The sequence below is a fragment of the Vipera ursinii genome, assembly GCF_947247035.1.
Source record: "Vipera ursinii genome assembly, chromosome: 1".
Taxonomy (NCBI): domain Eukaryota; kingdom Metazoa; phylum Chordata; class Lepidosauria; order Squamata; family Viperidae; genus Vipera; species Vipera ursinii.
This window is the reverse complement of record NC_139512.1, coordinates 67,051,563-67,069,967: the sequence shown is the minus strand read 5'-3', so window position 1 is coordinate 67,069,967 and position 18,405 is coordinate 67,051,563. Positions and strand designations below refer to the sequence as shown.

General features: G+C 38.6%; 1 protein-coding gene across 1 annotated transcript in view; it reads right to left on the bottom strand.

Moving 5' to 3' along the window:
- Positions 1–9,802: 9,802 nt before the first annotated feature.
- TYRO3 (TYRO3 protein tyrosine kinase) overlaps positions 9,803–18,405 on the bottom strand; it is a 73,835-nt gene continuing 65,232 nt past the window's right edge. Inside the window, exons 17-19 of the mRNA XM_083365878.1 lie at positions 14,044–14,203; positions 12,318–12,454; positions 9,803–10,989 (exon numbers count right to left, since the gene is read on the bottom strand). Of these exons, the coding sequence (XP_083222004.1) occupies positions 10,626–10,989; positions 12,318–12,454; positions 14,044–14,203 (661 nt within the window). The 3' untranslated portion in view covers positions 9,803–10,625. The remainder of the gene's footprint in view (positions 10,990–12,317; positions 12,455–14,043; positions 14,204–18,405) is intronic.

Genomic DNA, 18,405 nt, shown 5'->3' with positions numbered 1-18,405 from the left:
TCATTGTCAGACTACTCTGAATAGCTTACGACATTAAGATAAAAGTGTGTGTGTGTGTGTATGTGTGTGTAAAATCACAAAATTATATAAATTCTTATATGGTATATGTTCAACAGCTGTTTCAATTATCATTTGAATTTCTTGTCAGCATACATCAAGCAATGCCTATTTTTCATCTCAGTTGCATACTTGGAAGGAATTTTGGTGATATCAAACTTCTTTGATGGTACTGTCTTTCTGACGTTGCATAATTTGATCTTAGCCACCAATAATTCACAATTTGAAGCGCAATCAGCACCCAGATATTTCTTGACAGCGAGGGCTGAACTGGACCATTGATGGCTGCATAGGATATAATCTGATTATGATGCACTTTATTTGGTGAGGTCCAAGTGTATAAGCAACACTTTACTGTTTGAATCAAGTATTCATAATTCAAAATCAATTTTTATGGCAAAATTGAACCAAATAATTGCCTGCACTGTTCTCTCCAAATCCAAAGCTGCAAGTGATTCCTCTTTCTGCCTGGCTGCCAGCTTTTGCATTGAAATCACACAGTATGTAAACAATGTCTTGTTTGGAGATTTGCTTCAGAGGTTTTTTTATGCTGGCATAGAAACCCTCTATTTCAAGCTCTGCTGCATCAGTAATTGGGGCATAGACTTGGACAACTGTGATTTTGAGGAGACTGGCTCATATTCAGATGACCATAATGAGATGATTAACCGTCAAGAAACTTTCCACTGCTTGGGCAAATTTCTTGCTTTTGATAAATACCACTCCATTTGTTTTCCTGGTGTCATGTAATAAATAGTGGATTGTGTCATGTAATAAATAGTGAATTCCTCTGTTTGGAGATATCCATTTTCTATCCAGTATATCAGTGGTGCCAAGGAAGTTGATTGTCAAACTGACCATCCCCTATTTGATGGTATCCAATTTACCCTGCTCGTTTGTCAGACATTCCACATTGCTATCCAATCTGTCTTTGTGTAGCACAGACTCTTGCTTTCACCAATGGCTGCATTAGCATCCAGGACTCCTGGATTTGCCCCAGGTATGCCATTAATGTTTGACTACTCACTGGAGATCCTTGCGTTTCACCAGTAGCTTCTTGGGGACCTTTGGGCCTGGGAGGTCCTATTGTTGGGCACCACGCCTGATTTATTTGAGACCCTTCCCATAAAAAAAATTTGGCAAGTTTTTTACAACGTAGTTTGCCAGGTTTTACCTCAACCCTCCCCATTTATCTGGGCTTAAGACCACCATACAAGTTTATTAATGTGTTTAGAAAAATGGAAATAGTAAAGTGTTCACACAATTGTGGCATTCTGTAACAAATTACTTTTTGCTAAGTTTCAAACAGTTTTCCCATTTTCTTTTATTTCTTCTTATTAAACTGCTACACTATACTTCCTTTTCCTTGATAATTATCAAATGCACAAATGCTCTCTATATCACAAGAGAATAATTCAACATTTGGCAGCTATATTCCGAAGAAAGAATTATATCAAGGGTAGTATATAGCCTGGTAAGGCAATCTATGAAGAGTTGAAAACAGACATTGAAAAAAACTGATAAAGATTGATTTTAGGTAATAGTATTTTCAGCCAGTTTTTGAAATATGTCATAGTTTAATTTAGGAGGTTCTTTAAGCAATGTAAGATGCATCTAGAGCATTTATTGAGAACTATGCCTTGTCTTCAGCAAACTGTAACAGAATGTTCTTTCTCAACCATCACTATAGCAATTTGCCAGGCAGCCAACACTTCTTTTGATTTCCAACCACTCTTCCTCATAGCTGTGCGAATGCAATTTCCTCCAGTTTGTTGGGCAACACAAAAATATCACAGCAGACTTTGTTTCATCCTCATTGTTGAGGCAGGATAGTGTCCTATTCTGAAACCTAAACTACCTCAGCATTGAGACCGGGGAATTGTTCTCACCAATTAAAATGGGACAATTTAAGGAAAGGGCTTATGTATGCAGAGAGTAAAGCTATCACCTTCCAATTCTGTGGATCAGACACTTCCAGTAAAACAAATAATGTTCTCTTGCTTTACTAAGTAGTACCAATCCTCAATCCCCGCCAGCATTTTTATTTTTATTTTTTTGTTTATATCCTGCCTTTATTGTCTTTATAAATAACTCAAGGCAACAAACATATCCAACACGGTTTCCTCCTCCTATTTTCCCACAACAACAACCTTGTGAGGTGGGTTGGGCTGACAGAAAGTGACTGGGCCAAGGTTACCCAGGTGGCTTTCATGGCTAAGGCGGGACTTGAACTCAAGGTCTCTTGCTTTCTAGACTGCTTTAACCACTAGATAATTTATTTGCTGGCCATCTTGTAGTTCAGGCAACTGAGCAGCTTATATCAAGATAAAACATTCAACAATTTAAAAAATCCCTTTTTACAATCCTGTAATCCCTTAATTCGGGGTAGAGTCAGGTGTTCTGTTCCAGCCTACGACCGGCCCTGTTGGAATGTCAGGGACAACCCCTTTTTTATATTCTATAGGCTGGAATTAAGCCAACCAAATTTATTTCCAAAAACTAAACGAAACAGTTCAAAACAGAGTTAAACAAATACAGACCGAGACCATATCAGAAGCTCTTCAAACGGTTGCCTTCAGCAACCAGCACCTCCCACACATTCCCCTCATGCCATCCTGGAAGTGGGGACCATTTTGGAAGCGGATGCCATTCTCATAATCTCTCAGAAGAGTGTGATTTTCCAAATCGTACATTCAAAATGTGCGAAATTCACCCTTCTGAGAGATTGAGAGAATGGTGATCAGTACCAGAATGGTGCAAGTCGGTCTCTGTAAGAAGGCAGTCTCAAGGTGTGGCTTCTCTTTGCCTTCTCCCAAGGTGCCTCCTTGCTTTTCTTTGTTCACTTCTGCTTGTCTGCCTCCTGCTTCGAGCGTCCCTGAACAAAGCCAGCTGTGGATCGTCTTCTTCCAATCTTTTAGGCTCACACAGCTGGGTCTGAGGAGGAACAAGATGGGAGGGGCCTGGCTGAGAGCTCTGCGGTGCATCAGAACTTTCCTCTGCAACCAAAGGCTCTCCAAATCCCTCCTCCTCGTCCTCTTCAGAATTGTCTGACTCAGCTGCCGAAACCACAGGCTGACGCTGAATCACAACATCAGGGCCGACTGGATGGAGATGAGTGGCTGGATGTCCTTTCTGACATCACATGGCGTTCACAGCAGTTTTTTTTTGCCCTCTGGGAGAGAAACATCTGCTGCTATCTAGGATTGAACTCTCAACTTTCTGAGTGGGAGGTGAGCATCTTCACCACCACACCATTCAAAACAAACATTCAATGATTATAAATATAAAAATGCATTAAAATGACAAAAATTAAAAAGAGTTTGGAGGCAAAAGGCGGGGTGCCTTCTCTGTTAGTGACTAACCACCTCCAGCCAATAACTTTTCCTTCAGGACCCCAGGCCAGCCAGCATAGCCAGTTTTAAGGCCTATCCTGAAGGTGAAAAAATAGGGGGCAGATCTTATTCTCTCTGGCAAGATGTTTCCAAGGGCAGGAGCCGTGCTAGAAAAAGGTCTTCTGGATTCCACCAGCCAAAATCTTCAAGATATGTAATTGTCCCCCAAGGTATTAGATGTGTCCTCCTATGTGAATTTGTATGGGTATTTACTTCATTCTGCTTAGTTTTCCAGTGTCATTAAGAGTACTAATTTTACCCTTTATATTTGTCTGTTTTTCTCTACCAAATAATTTTGGAGCTGAAAATTTGTGGGTTGTTTGTAAATTTCCTTAGGGGACTTTACTGGATTAGAAGACAATTTAATAATAATCTGAATAAATAAAAGACCCACAGATAAAACCTAGTCTAGAATACTGTGACACAGCTTGCACAAAGATTAATAAAATATGAAGTATATGTATTTTGTAGCTTCCAAACATTGCCTTTCCAAAAGAGCAATGGCCTTCTTACAGAGACCAACTTGCACCATTCTGGTACTGATCACCATTCTCTCAATCTCTCAGAAGGGTGAATTTCGCACATTTTGAATGTACGATTTGGAAAATCACACTCTTCTGAGAGATTATGAGAATGGCATCCGCTTCCAAAATGGTCCCACTTCCAGGATGGCATGAGCTGATTCTGTAGGAAGGTCATGTATCTCATTAGCTCAGCATTCTTGGAAAGGCAATCTTTGGAAGAGGTAAGCAGACCAAGATGTTCCAGGGTAGGGAGAAGGCCCAAAGCCTCTGGGACCCAGCAGGGCGGGATGGGGGGAAGATAGGTGGGTAGGAGCAGTTGTCACATCCTGTGGCTGGTCATTTGAGTGGGTTCGATTGCCAAGCACTTGAATTTGCATCATGTGGCCATAGAGGTGCTGCAGGAGCTGTAACTTCAATGACAAGTTGTAGTCCCTATATAGCACTGTTGTAATTTCAAACAGCCACCGAACAAATGGTCGTAAATGAAGGACTACTTGCATGCAGTTTTCAAAAAAAGGAATTAAATTATGCATCTTACATAATACAGAATTTGAAAATGCTGTGTGAAAAATATGGATTACAAAGGAATAATAGCACTTTTATCAGCACCAAATCCCATTTCTATGATAAATGAAACCCATATTTTGATGGTATTTTTAATAGCCTGCTCATTTTTGAGTCCTTCAGAACTCTTTGTCAGACTGATATGACATTGAAATCAGGGGAAGAAAGAAAAACAAAAACTAGGTCAGATATTACGAACAAGGTCTGAAGTTTAGATTTTGTCTGAGGATGAAGAATGTAGATGAAATTAGTCTGCTGAGCCACCTCCTTCTGCATTTTACAGGAAACAGCATGCAGGCATCAGTATGGACATAGAAGCCAGTTATTTGTGAGTTTGTCTCCACTTTTCTTTGTCCATCTGATATAAAATGAAAATATGCTTTGTGTCCCATTTATTAAGAAGCATCATCTTACGGGACCCAGGAGATATGCCTTCTCCCTCACCGTAGCTGAAACATCTGTTCCCCTGATGGGCTGGACCCTACCTGCCTTTTAAAAAATTGAATATGGCTCCCGCCCCCAGTCTCTGGATCAAGAGATCATGTGAGCCCATTTTAAATTATGAATGGCAGTAACAAATAATCACATAGGAGTGGTTTGCAGATGCCTTCTGAGGTTTTTTTGAGACAGCCTAACCCCACCCCCCCCAATATTCCTCCCAATAGACCCCCTCATAACAACAGTCTCATCTCCTCTAAAAGTCTGGTTTGGCAAGTATTAGGACCTCACTACTGGCATATGGCCTCACGTGCAATGGTGCCATGCCTATGATAATACAAGATAAAGGTTTGGGATTCATACATGTCCTTAGAACAATGTGCGGTACTGGGGTTCATTTGGAGTACAAACAGGAAACGTTTTTTGGTTTGGAGCTTGTCGCTACATGAGAATCAGTCTGGTGTAGTGGTTAAAGCACCAGACTAGAAACAAAACTCTGAGTACTAGTTCCATTTTAGGCACAAAACCAGCTGGGTAACCTTGGGCATTCACTCACACACAGCCCTAGGAAGAAGAGAAGGGTAAACTGCTTCTGAAATCCTGCCAAGGAAAATTCAGGGACTGTCCAGGCATTCACCAGGAATCAACACTAACTCAAAGTGACACAGAGACACAGAGTACATGATGTATCTTGATATACTACTGGACTTCATGAAGTTTTCTTATAATGCAGAGATTTCAGTGGAAGGCTAAAGATAATTTTCCACTTGGCTTTAAGGTTTGGAGGAGTTAAAGAGTAAAAACAGTTGTTTTGTCTCATGGGACCTTTATTACCAGGCTTAAAAGGCTTTTTATTTCAAGTAAGAGTTATGGCAGCCAAAATTAGCCTTTTGTCATATTTGAGAAGCACCATCTCAGGATACTGCTAGTGTTGGGGATCTCCTGCACATTACTGTAGCATAGTTTGCAAATATAACCATTGAGGTTTACAAACCATGGCTTACATTTAGCACATTGTTTGAATCCTAGTATATTATTAATGTATTAAGAGTAAGACTGTATAATTTCATCTTATGCTCCAATTTTGCCTATTCAGTCTTGCAAAGAAAGGTGATCATTTGTTTCAATGCATTTTATCTTATTATTCCATTGATTCCATTAATTCCATGTATCAGTGTAATCAATTGTACTTTGGTCTTTTAAAAAGCAACCAAAGTAAAATGAGTAAAAGACGAATTGAAGCTTCTGAATGTTGGTGTTGGAGCAAAGTCACGAGGATACTATGGACAGCTAAGAAAACAAATGTTTCGTCAAACAAATCAACCCAGAGTTTTTACTTGAGGTATAAATTATCAGGCTTCAGTTATTCTACTTTGGACACATTATGCAAATATCTAGCTTTTTGCAGAGGGGCCTAATAAAAAGTAAAAAGAAGATGATTACTAGATAGATGGACATTGGTATTGGATGCACTGTAGGAAGAGAGAACAGTTCCTCCTGGAGAATATGTATGTGGTTGTTAAGAGTTGACAGCAACTTAACAGCATATAACCAGTCAATCAATAGGACATAGTACATATTTTATTTTTTTAAAAAAATCATAAAAACTAGATACATGCTTCAGAAAATTAGATTTTATATGTACATTTACTGTTCTTGCCAAATGGCTGCTGCATAAACAATCTGTAATCCCACAGGCATTTATTTGGGAGTAAATCCAATTGAATTCACAGAGACTGAATTCCTACACCTACAACAAAGCACTAAGTGTTAAAAGGGGAGAAAATCTCTGGACATCTTTCTCTCTATTCCATTCTATCATCAGTCTAACCATTCCCCAATTTCATCCCAATTCTATCCCCAGGATTCTGTGTTCACATGGTTGGGATTTTTTTATCTATACAGTTTTAACCCCTTCCCTTAAAAAATATATATATAACAGGGTTTCCCAAAGCCCACAAGAACCTGTTCATTGTGCATGATTTTTAGTTTTCTGCTACTGAGAAATACACAAGGAAAAACATTCAGATCTTAGTATGTAGGTACAGTATAATGGGGTCATATTGTTGCTCACTACAATGTCTTACATCACATAGTATTGAAGCCAGGATATGGCTGCGCAGTAGTCTCCTGTGTTTCTTTTAAGCAAGCTTAATAGAAGGGAGGTGCTTTGGCAACGCCCACTTCACAGCCAACAGGACCCATGAGAGCATGCTTATATTTGGTTTAATTCAATCAAGTAAGTACCCATAAACTATTGCAGAACATTTATTTCTTGTTGAGACATAGATGCAAATATGGTGTTTGAAACTGGGCTACATAGCTTAATTATTTGATCCCAACTCTTTCACTTCAAGCCAGAACATGAAATATAGAATTCCTTAACATCACTGACAGGACTATTGTTCATAATTATATCATTAGCATGCCCCCACTTTTGCCATGCACCACATTAATGACTTGCTTTTGATAACAGTGCATTGTGATGATGTGAAGATTCTATTCCATTGTGTACTAGATCGGGGAGAAAGGTCCCTATAGTGAAGGGATGTGGTTGAATAAGGCATAGGAGCAGTTTGCTGTGCTCCCAAACACACACAACTTTTGTTCAGATGTGGAAGGTTTTTGGACAACAATCATCCTTGTTATTGCCCTTTCTGGCCAGGATGGATTGTGTTTCCCTGCTTTTATGTAAAAAAGCCACAAAATATGCAAACAAGGCAGACAAGGAAATGAACATTATAATATAGTTCATAGTGGTTGTTAAGGAATCTGGTGATAGAATTTAAGAAAATGTTTCCATAGGACAGATAGAAATAGAAGGCCAAATACTGTTTCTGCCTTTTAATAAATTGTTTCTCTCCCAATTGTCTGGTGGGACCATTTTTACTATCCTCCAAATGTAGCATAATTAACTAATAGAAATAGTATTTAGACTTATATACCACTGCATAGCGCTTTACAGCAGGGGTCCTCAGTCCCCATAGGAACTGGCCAGTTCAGTGTCTTGTGATGGAATTTAACATTCACATTTAGCATTTATCTGGAGAGCTGGGGTAGAAAAAGGCAGAGATGCAATAGCAGAGATGGAATAGCACAGATAAATTATTTACTTTGTAAAGTATTGCCACCTGAGTATGGTAATTCCTCTCTTAATTCTTGGAGGCATATCATGTTTAAGCATCCTATTTTTGTGAGAAAAAAAGATTGAAAAAATAATTAAAAGGTAAATTAATAGCTATAAAGAACTTTGTCAAGGTCCCTAATGAGGATTTCTGTGATGGCTGGAATTACAGAAATTTTAGATTATTTTCTACAACTGGGAAGAAGAAACATTTTTGGTGAACACCATTAATGAAGAGAGTTTTAAGCCTTTTTACCTTTTTAAATCAGTGAGCACATTTAGCATTTTAAAAGAATACTATAGGCTTTCCTGCCAAATAGCTGCCAAGATAAATGAGGTTAGTCACAAAACTTCTTTTACTAGAAGGAAAATGAAATCACAAATTGCAGCCACTGATCATTTTAATTTCCCAAAATGCTGTCAGAGCCTATGAGAGTCCAGTGATATTGTTAGAAATTTAGCGCTGATGCTGTGTTTTGAAACATGCTAGCTTCCCAATCACTGTTGCTTACTAAAAGAATGTAAATAAATACAATCAGGGAAGGTAGAGATATTAGCAGATGTTAAGACATGTATTGGTAGGCACAGTGCTGCTTCTGGACATCACATTAGGGACCCAAGCCATAAGGCTTACACTATATTTGAAATAGCTAGAAGGACAAACGTTTTCATTGCCATATCATTTGAAATCACATGATACGGTACTTTCCTATTGTGACTAATCATTCAAGTTGAACTGAGAAATCACAGATTAAAAATGGAAACTTTTTTTCTGGAATGTTGCTGAATCAGCTGTATCAGAAGTCAAGACTTGAAGGCACAAAATAATGCAATGGAACTTAATTTTTACAGAAAAACTGAAAAAGCATTTAAGAAGACCTTTAATTTTACAAGCCAGTGATTCTCAGGCTTTCAAACTGGAAACACCTCTTTCTTTGTATTAGGAAAAGAAAGTCCTCTAAGTATTCCACTAATGTCAGTCGATCATTTATTTAGTTGCGCTAATATTTATTAAGAAAAGAAACGGTGGCAGGATAGATGCATAAAATTAATATATTTTTAAAGAATTGGCTCTTTATTGTTTTAGACATTTTGTGTGTTTTTGTAGCAATAAAATGTTATTGCTTATACTTATAAGCAATATATACTTATAACCCATATGAAACCCCTCAGCACTTTGTTTTTCATTTTGGGGGAAGTCTGGCTCCCCCAAATTCCCAAGAAATACATATGGAAATCAAGGCTAACATTTCAGCCACATCATTGTAGTAGCTAGACAGGAAACGGAAGTGAAGTTATATGCCAAAAAGTGTGCCCACTGAAATAGAATTTTGCAGTTTATAATGCTTAAAAGGTAAAGGTAAAGGTTCCTCCGTACATGCGTGCTAGTTGTTTCCAACTCTAGGGGCCGGTGCTCATCTCCGTTTCAAAGCCAAAGAGCCAGCGTGTGTCCGAGGACGTCTCCGTGGCCGGCATGACTAGACGCCAAAGGCGCATGGAACGCTGTTACCTTCCCACCGTAGTGGTCCCTATTTTTCTACTTGCATTTTTACGTGCTTTCGAACTGCTAGGTTGGCAGAAGCTGGGGTGAGTAACAGGCGCTCACTCTGTTACGCGGCACTCAGTATTTGACCCGCCAAACTGCCGACCTTCTGATTGACAAGCTCAGCGTCCTAACCCACTGAGCCACCGCGTCCCTCTTATAATGCTTATTCATAAGTAAATCCCATTGAATTTGTGAGATTACTGTCAGGTAAATGGGTCCAAGATTGTGATCTTAATGCAAAATTATTCCAATGCAGGTCTTTTTATTAGTTTTGCATTATTCCCATAAATTCTAACACTCCGTACATGGTCAGTTTTGTTATAAATGGGGAAAAAATCTGTATGATTCAAATCAGAAGGGAAAAAAGTAGGCAAATAAGAACCTGTGCTGAAAGATGGAAATCAGAACACCCTTGCTCAATTTTCTTATCTTTCCAGGAGTGCTTTCCTCTGCCAACTAAACACCACTCTGGGAAAAAGCCCATTGTTTCTTCATTATAGAGAAGCCGCAATATAGAACCCAGTCTGAGGACCACTGAGGTAGCTACTGCTAAATTAGGCTCTTTGTTTCTCATGCTCTGAAAGATAGTATCCACTGTTTGGAGTATGCGGCACACGCCTCTTCTCTCATATCTGTTAGGGGGCAAAAAAACACCCTCACCCCAAAATATGCAGAGTACTTAACCCCAATTCCCAGGGAGAATACTGTGACTCAGCAGGCTGTCCAGAGGCCACTCCTACTCCTGCATTTCACAGACAATTGCAGGGTTTCCTTTGGAAGGCCAGGAGGTGATTCTATCAATTTGAGATGTTAGCTCCAAAACAGCTGTCAGAAGCCACAGATGCAGCTGACATTAATTATTACAACTTCTGTTGGTTAAAAGCAGCTTCCAACTGTCTCTGGTGATACCATAAGAGATACAATAAGATACACACATCTTATTGGAGGAAAAAGTAAAGTTTTTTGTTTGTTTGTTTAGGCTAACATAGTTTTGCTCCCATCTCCAGATCGTAAAGGAGGCTCTGAGCTTCTCCACCAGATAAATCCAGATGTCTTTCACTTTCTGCATCATTTCCAAGGCACAATGGGTTCATGATATAACGGTAGTCACTAGTCACAGCCGCAATTGCTCCTGTTTCACCATTCAAGGTTTCAAAGGGACAATTCATGGCGACTTCGCTCCTGCAAGCTTCTTGGGATCTCCCAACATTGACATAAAGAGGGTCCTGACTGTTTGAAAGCAACGACAGTCTTGCCAAAATCATTTCAAGCTGCAGTTTCAGAGCTCCAAAGCTTGGACGTAGCCTGGGTTCCGAATGCCAGCATCTGCCCATGAGATCGTAGCTGCAAGGCAAGTCAGAGGACAGTGCTGAGACAAAACAAGCAGAGCCATCTGCAGTCCCTTCCCTCTTGAAAAATGGCTACTGATAATGAGCTCCATCATAGGGATGGGTATGGAGGCTAATGAATAATAGAAATACATATTCTGTCCACTGGATGATTTCTCAAGATACTTAAAACTGAATATACACCATTAATATTTTTGCATCTTTAATCTTCATTTACGTTATAATTCCATCATTGTTGAATTGTTACTGTATTTAAGTTATCTACTCTGTGTGTTTATTAAGCAGAAATCTATTTTTTGGGAATGCGGTATTTTTTTTTCTTCCTAGCATTTCCCCACAAGTGCAAGATCTGCTTTTTTTCCAAATTAATCGAGTGCTGTATATAAATAAATATGACTGTGAAACAATCACACATACTTTTAGGTGGAATTATCTATGGCAATAATAAATAAATATTAAAATAATGCAACGAGGATAACCTGCAATCTACATAGTTTTCAAATCATTATTTTTGATTCCTGGAATCCCTCTGAACTAAGATGGTGAATTTCATCGTAAATTTGTGAATTTTAGTCATTTGGAAAATATATTGCAATGCTATATTAAATCCTAGAATAGGCTTATCCTGTTTTAAAATTTCCAGAACTGGGAACTTTCAAAACTTGAGAACAAAAGAAAATTTTAGTCCTATGTATATATGAGGAAATAAGACTTCTGGACACTAAAATGCTGAACATCTTTGACATACTGGAACTCATTCCCAATAAATATCCATTATATATGCTCTAAAAGGAAATCAACCCTGACTGTTCTTTGGAATGACAGATACGGAAGCTAAGGCTCAAATACTTTGGCCACCAAATGAGAAGAGAGGAGTCAAAGGAAAAGCCCCCAATGATGGAAAAGATTGATGGTAAAAGGAGAAGGGGATCGCAGAGAATGAGATGGTTAGACATTGTAGGCATGGGCTTGGGACTGTGGAGATGGGGGGCTGGCATGCTCTAGTCCATGGGGCCACAGAGACATGACTTTGTGATTGTACAACACAACATGTGCTGAGCATAGAGCATTTGTATAGTGGGGCACCTCCATGTCTGTCTAGGTTATAAATACTTGTTTAAAATAATTTAGAAACATTTCCTTGAAGCACACCAGATTTCTTTTCCAAATTAAAAGTGTGTGGATGCAATCACTCCTATAGGCATAATGCATTGGTAGGTAGGTAGGTTTTCAAAGAGTACTGAAATGTATGTGAACACTTGTTGAAAACATGACAATTTTTGCCAATGCCTGGGTAAGAAAATAAGCAGGTCAGCCACTCACATGTCTTCAAGGCACTCTGGCGGCTGCTTCAGTCTGTTCCCACCGATGAGGTAGTTGTATATTTCTGCATTTTCAATGCCTGCATACGGAGTTTGTCCTCGGGTCACAATTTCCCACATAGTCACACCAAATGCCCACTGAAATGGAATTGAAATAGGTGAGGAAGAAAAGGAGTTACACATACGAGCAAAAAAAAAAAGCATTTTCAACTGTGTCTGGTAATCAGTAGTGATTTGCATGAACAGGTTATTTTTTAGAACTCTTCAGCTTACGTATATATACTCAGCTTACATGTATATGTACATAATAACCAAAGGAATACATGTGGAATAACAAAAGAGAGGCTTTACTTTCCTGTACAAACCACCTGGGTCATGGTTATACTTATGTTGACCACCAGAAGGCAGTATGTGGCAGTTTTCATTTTATTTGGAACAGTGGAATTCACACTCCTGGGAACTGATCTCCCAAAGACTTGTACTTTTAAGTGATTGTGTATAGCGCATTAGAAGCATCCAAGTCTTGATACTCATCACCACTGCAAGAAAGGACCTACAGAGACTTCAGATTAGGATATAGTATACAGTCCACCTTCCTTTTCATGTGAAGTCAGAGAAGTGTAGATGTTACATTTTAGGTAATTCTTGCTTTACGGCCATTCGTTCAGCGACTGATTGAAATTACAATGGAGATGAATGCATGTTTGGAACTCAAAGTTACAGCCATTGCAGCATTGCATTCCTGCAGTCACATGCTCAAAATTTAGCTAGGTACACGTCAGCAGGAGGAAGAAGAATGAACATCTGCTGGGGTTAGCAGAGGATGACAGAGGGTGGGGGGGGGCGGCAAATGAGCAGAGATTGGGGAAACATAAGAGGGGCGGAGAAAATTGAAGTGGAGGCAAGCATGGTAGGACAGGAGAAGTGTGAGGCCCTCACTTAATGGCCACAACTGTGACTACCGGAGTTGATGTCGCTAAGTGGTACAGTCACATGTTTCACATAATGACCGCTTCACTTAGAAATGTAATTCTTCTCTCAATGAGGGATTTAAACCTGTATTTCCTGTCCTGCTTTTACAAGATTTTGCCTGATCAATATGATATAATTCATCATATTTGTGATTGTCTATATAGGACCCTTGATACCTATCAAGTTTAATGCTCTGTGTTTTTTAAAAAACTTTTAAATTTATATATATATATGTATGTGTGTGTGTGTATGTGTGTGTGTATGTATATGTATACATGTACATGTACGTACATACATATATACATATGTACACACACACACACATATAGTTAAAAGTTTTTTTAAAAATGCAGAGCATTAAACTTGATAGGTATCAAGGGTCCTATATAAACAATCACAAATGCCATGTTAAAGATCTAAAATCTATTCTACCAATAAAACCTTTAATGCGCTGACTGGAGAAGATCCAGATCTCATTTCTGCCTATGTGTTTCAAAGGAAGGTGTGAATGCAGGTCAAAAACTAGCACATTCACTTTACATGATCTGGTTCATGATTATATGGCAGAATAAATCTGGTTGGTTTGTACTTTGACCTGTATCAGCACCTATAACAATTATGGTGCAAAGATCATCAAAAATAAACATGACTGTGATGACTGAATACCTAGCCAGCAAAATAGAATAATATATCTCTTCATCTCACTGATAAATATGAAAACAAAAGCAAAAGGACAAAAAAAAATCTTCACTCACCACATCACTATGAGTTGTATAGAGATTGTCCGCCAGGCTTTCCAATGCAAGCCACTTCACTGGCAGCTTTGAGGCAGAGCCCTGACGGTAATAATCTCCACTATAGATTTTCTTTGAAAGCCCAAAATCAGCAACACAGACATTCATGCTTTCATCCAGCCTAACAGAAACCAAAAAAGAAGGGGTGGGGGAAGATGTAGAAGAATGCACGTCAACTGAAAGAACACAGGAACAGTAGGTTTAGATTTTCTCCTTCAGACTAGAGCTCTTTGTGCCAACACAGCATGCTTGTCAGGAACAGTCAGAGAGATAAAAGTTGCTCAGGCTGTTGCTGAGCCAGTCTTAAGTGTTTAATGGCTGCCTGCTAGTGCTCATGAGCCGAAGTTTACAACTGACTATGCTCTGAAGAGAGAAAAAGTAGGTGATTCACTTCATGTTGCTTTCCTCATGAATTTATTTTATATGTTCGATACGATTACTCCTTGTGTATTTAATACTTTTCTATACCACAAAAGCTATAGCACTTTCCAGAGGGATTCTGGGGTTGGATCCTTGCCTTCAAGGGAGCGGCATTATGTATTTCTCATGCACAGTCTCAAAGAATTTGGTTATTCATCTATCTATCTATCTATCTATCTATCTATCTATCTATCTATCTATCTATCATCTATCATCTATCTATCTTATCTGATTATTATCCCACTTTTATTATTTTATAAGTAATTCAGGGCAGTAAACATACATAGTACTTCCTATTTTCCAACTCCTAAGGTCCAACCCTGAATCAAGCGATATTCTTCCCTGGAACAGTGCAGTCTTTATCCAATGACTGGCTCAATTTGAAAGAAATACTAAATCGAAACCTTCATGTTAAGAATAGAACAAAGCTGGGAGCAATCATGCATCTATCAGCCCTTCAAAGTCATCGAAACAAGAAACGCAAGTACTAACTTATGTACTGAGCTCTTTTTTTTTTTTTTTATTGAAAAGTTTTACAATACAATTTTCCATTAAAAACCCCCATCCCCCTCCACCCTCCCCTCCCTACCTCCCCCCTACCTCTTCCCTCCCCCCTTCCCTCCCCCCTTCCCCCCTCCCTCTTCCCTCCCCTCCCTCCCCCCCACCCCCCTCCCCCCCCCGGACTTCCCAGAGCTAAATACAAGGTATATATATATAAAAGCAATCATAAGCAACCATATACTAACAACCATAAATTCTAAAAACCATCACTCTCTAACTTATATAAGAACAAACAAAACTTAACATTATTAAATATATATAAAAAAAAAATAGGAAAAGAAAAGAAAAAACACGAAAGAAGACTTATTCGAATGCTAGATAAAACTTCTTAACCCTATACTTATTCTGGATAAACTCAATCCACTTTCTCCATTCCATAATATAACGTTCTTGCGAGTGATCTTTCAAATAAGCCGATATCTTCGCCATCTCTGCCAGGTCGGAAACCTTTAAAGTCCATTCTTCTATAGTCGGCAGCTCCTCTTTCTTCCAATATTGTCCTATCAAAAGTCTTGCTGCCGTGACTAAATTCAGCATCAACTTGGAGTCCACCACTGTAGCATCAACAATTATTCCCAACAAAAAAAATTGCGGACAAAACTTTATCCTCCTTTTAAAGATCTTCTGTATATTCCACCAAATTTTAATCCAAAAGGCCTTAACCTTTTTACATGTCCACCATATGTGAAAATATGTTGCATCTTCAACCCCGCACCTCCAACACTTAGGCTGATAATTCGGATACATACTTGCAAGCTTTTTAGGATCTAAATGCCATCTATAAAACATCTTATAAAAATTCTCTCTTAAATTTTGAGCTTGAGTAAATTTCACATTCCTCACCCAAATCTTCTCCCACATGTCCATTGTAATAACTTCCTGGATATTTTGGGCCCATTTTATCATACAGTCCTTAACAAGCTCTGTTTCTGAATCAATCTCTATCAATGCAAGATATATCCGTTTAATATGTGCAGGTCCCTGATTTCTAATTTGCTTTATCAGATTTTCATCAATCGTTGCAAATCCAATTTTCTGGTCTTCTTTCCACCTTGCCCGTAACTGAGTATATTGAAACCATGTTTGAACAACCTTCTCTTCTCGCAAGAAGCTATATGATTTCAAGCACCAAACATTCCTTTCCAAACTTAAAATTTCCTTGTAGGTAGTCTCATCGTGTTTGAAACCAGCATGTATATTTTCTATTGCGTGTTTTGGAATTGCCCACAATGGTATCTTACAACTTAGCTTATGTCTATACTTCTTCCAAACTCTCAGCAATGCCTGTCTTAAAATATGCGTCCTAAACACAGTACCTACCTTCTTATCATACAACAAATATGCATGCCAGCCAAACAACAAATCATGGCCCTCAAGATTTAATAACCTCGATTGCGTCAAATTGATCCAATCACTTATTCCTACTAATGCAGCAGCTTCATAATATAATTTAAAATTAGGCAATTTAAGGCCACCTCTCTCACGAATATCCTGCATAATCTTAAGTTTAACTCGTGGCTTTTTCCCTGCCCACACAAATTTATTGATACCACGCTGCCATTCCTCCAAATTAGAGTCTTTCTTAAGAATCGGTATCATTTGGAATAAAAATAAAAATTTGGGCAGGACATTCATTTTCACTGCTGCAATCCGTCCCAACAAAGTCAATTGTAATTTTTGCCAACTCTCCAATTCTTTTTGAATTTTCCCCCACAATTTTTCATAATTATTTTTATATAGCTTTGTATTCGAGGGCGACAAAATTACCCCCAAATATTTAACCCTTTTAACAATCTCAAATCCAGTTAATCCTTCCAAGAAGGCCTTCTGTGAAACTGTCATGTTTCTAGCCAAAATTTTAGTTTTCTGTATGTTTACTTTAAATCCAGAAACCTTCCCATATTGTGTTATTATCTCTATCAGGTCCACAACAGAGTTCTCTGGCTGGGTCACTGTAACAACCAGATCATCTGCAAATGCTCTCAATCTATAGTCCTGATCTCCAACTTGTATCCCCTTAATTTTTTCCGAATTCCGAATCTTGTTCAATAATATCTCTAAAGTTAATACAAATAACAAGGGCGATAACGGACATCCTTGCCTTGTACCCTTCTCAATATTACATACTGCCGTCAGACTATTGTTAACTATGATTCGGGCAGTTTGCTTTTGATATAATGCCCTAATCGGCTGTAAGAAATTTTCCCCAAAATCCATTTTATCTAACATTCTCAACAGAAATTGCCAATTCAATTGATCAAAAGCCTTTTCAGCATCTAAAAAGATTAGCGCTGCAGAGATCTGGTTGTGCCTTTCCAAATACTCTAACACATCAACTATATGTCTAACATTATTTTTCATTTGCCTACCACTAATAAACCCCATTTGATCCCCATGAATCACCTGTTGCAGAACCCTCATCAGTCTATTAGCCAAAACCTTAGCAAATATCTTATAATCTGTATTTAAAAGCGAAATCGGTCTGTAATTTTTAACTTGAGTAGCATCCTGATCTTCCTTCGGAATCAATGAGATAAAAGCTGTTCTCCAAGACGGTGGCACCTTTCCCCCCCTCTGGATTGTCTGGAACAGTTCCTTTAACGGTTTTATCATCTCAAATTGTAAATTTTTATAAAAAGCCGCAGACAAGCCATCTGTACCGGGCGCCTTATCAACCTTCAAATCCTTAATTGCTGTAAGGATTTCTTCTTCTGTAATCAGTTGGTTAATCCCCTCTCTTTGTGCTTGCGTAAGGACCGGAATATTAGCATTCTCCAAATATTTATCAATGTCTTTTACCTCAATTTCCTCTTTGGTATATAATTTCGAATAAAAATCCACAAAAGCATCCTTAATAAGATTCTGTTGAAACACGACCCTTCCTTTATATTCAATCTTGTCTATATTAGAGGCCCTTTGTTTCTTCCTCAGTCTATAGGCTAACCATCTGCCTGGTTTATTAGCGTTGCAAAAAGTATTATGCCTAGCAAACCGCAGATTGGTTGCCACTTGGTCTGCCATTAATTTATCAAATTGTCCTCTTAACAGCCTAATAGCCTCTTTAATCTTCACGTCCCCTGGATTCAAAATCAAAGCCCTTTCTTTTTCCTTTATTTCATTCTCCAGTTCTTTCCTTCTGGTTTCCACTACACGTCTACGTCTATTATTCATATATATCAACACACCTCTCATATAGGCCTTACTAGCATCCCAAACCATATCCATAGAGGTACCCTTATTCATATTAATCTCAAAAAAATCCTTCATCCGCTGTTTACATTCTTCCACATTTCTCTGGTCTCTAAACAAGTTCTCATTTACGCGCCACGAGCGCCTGTCTCT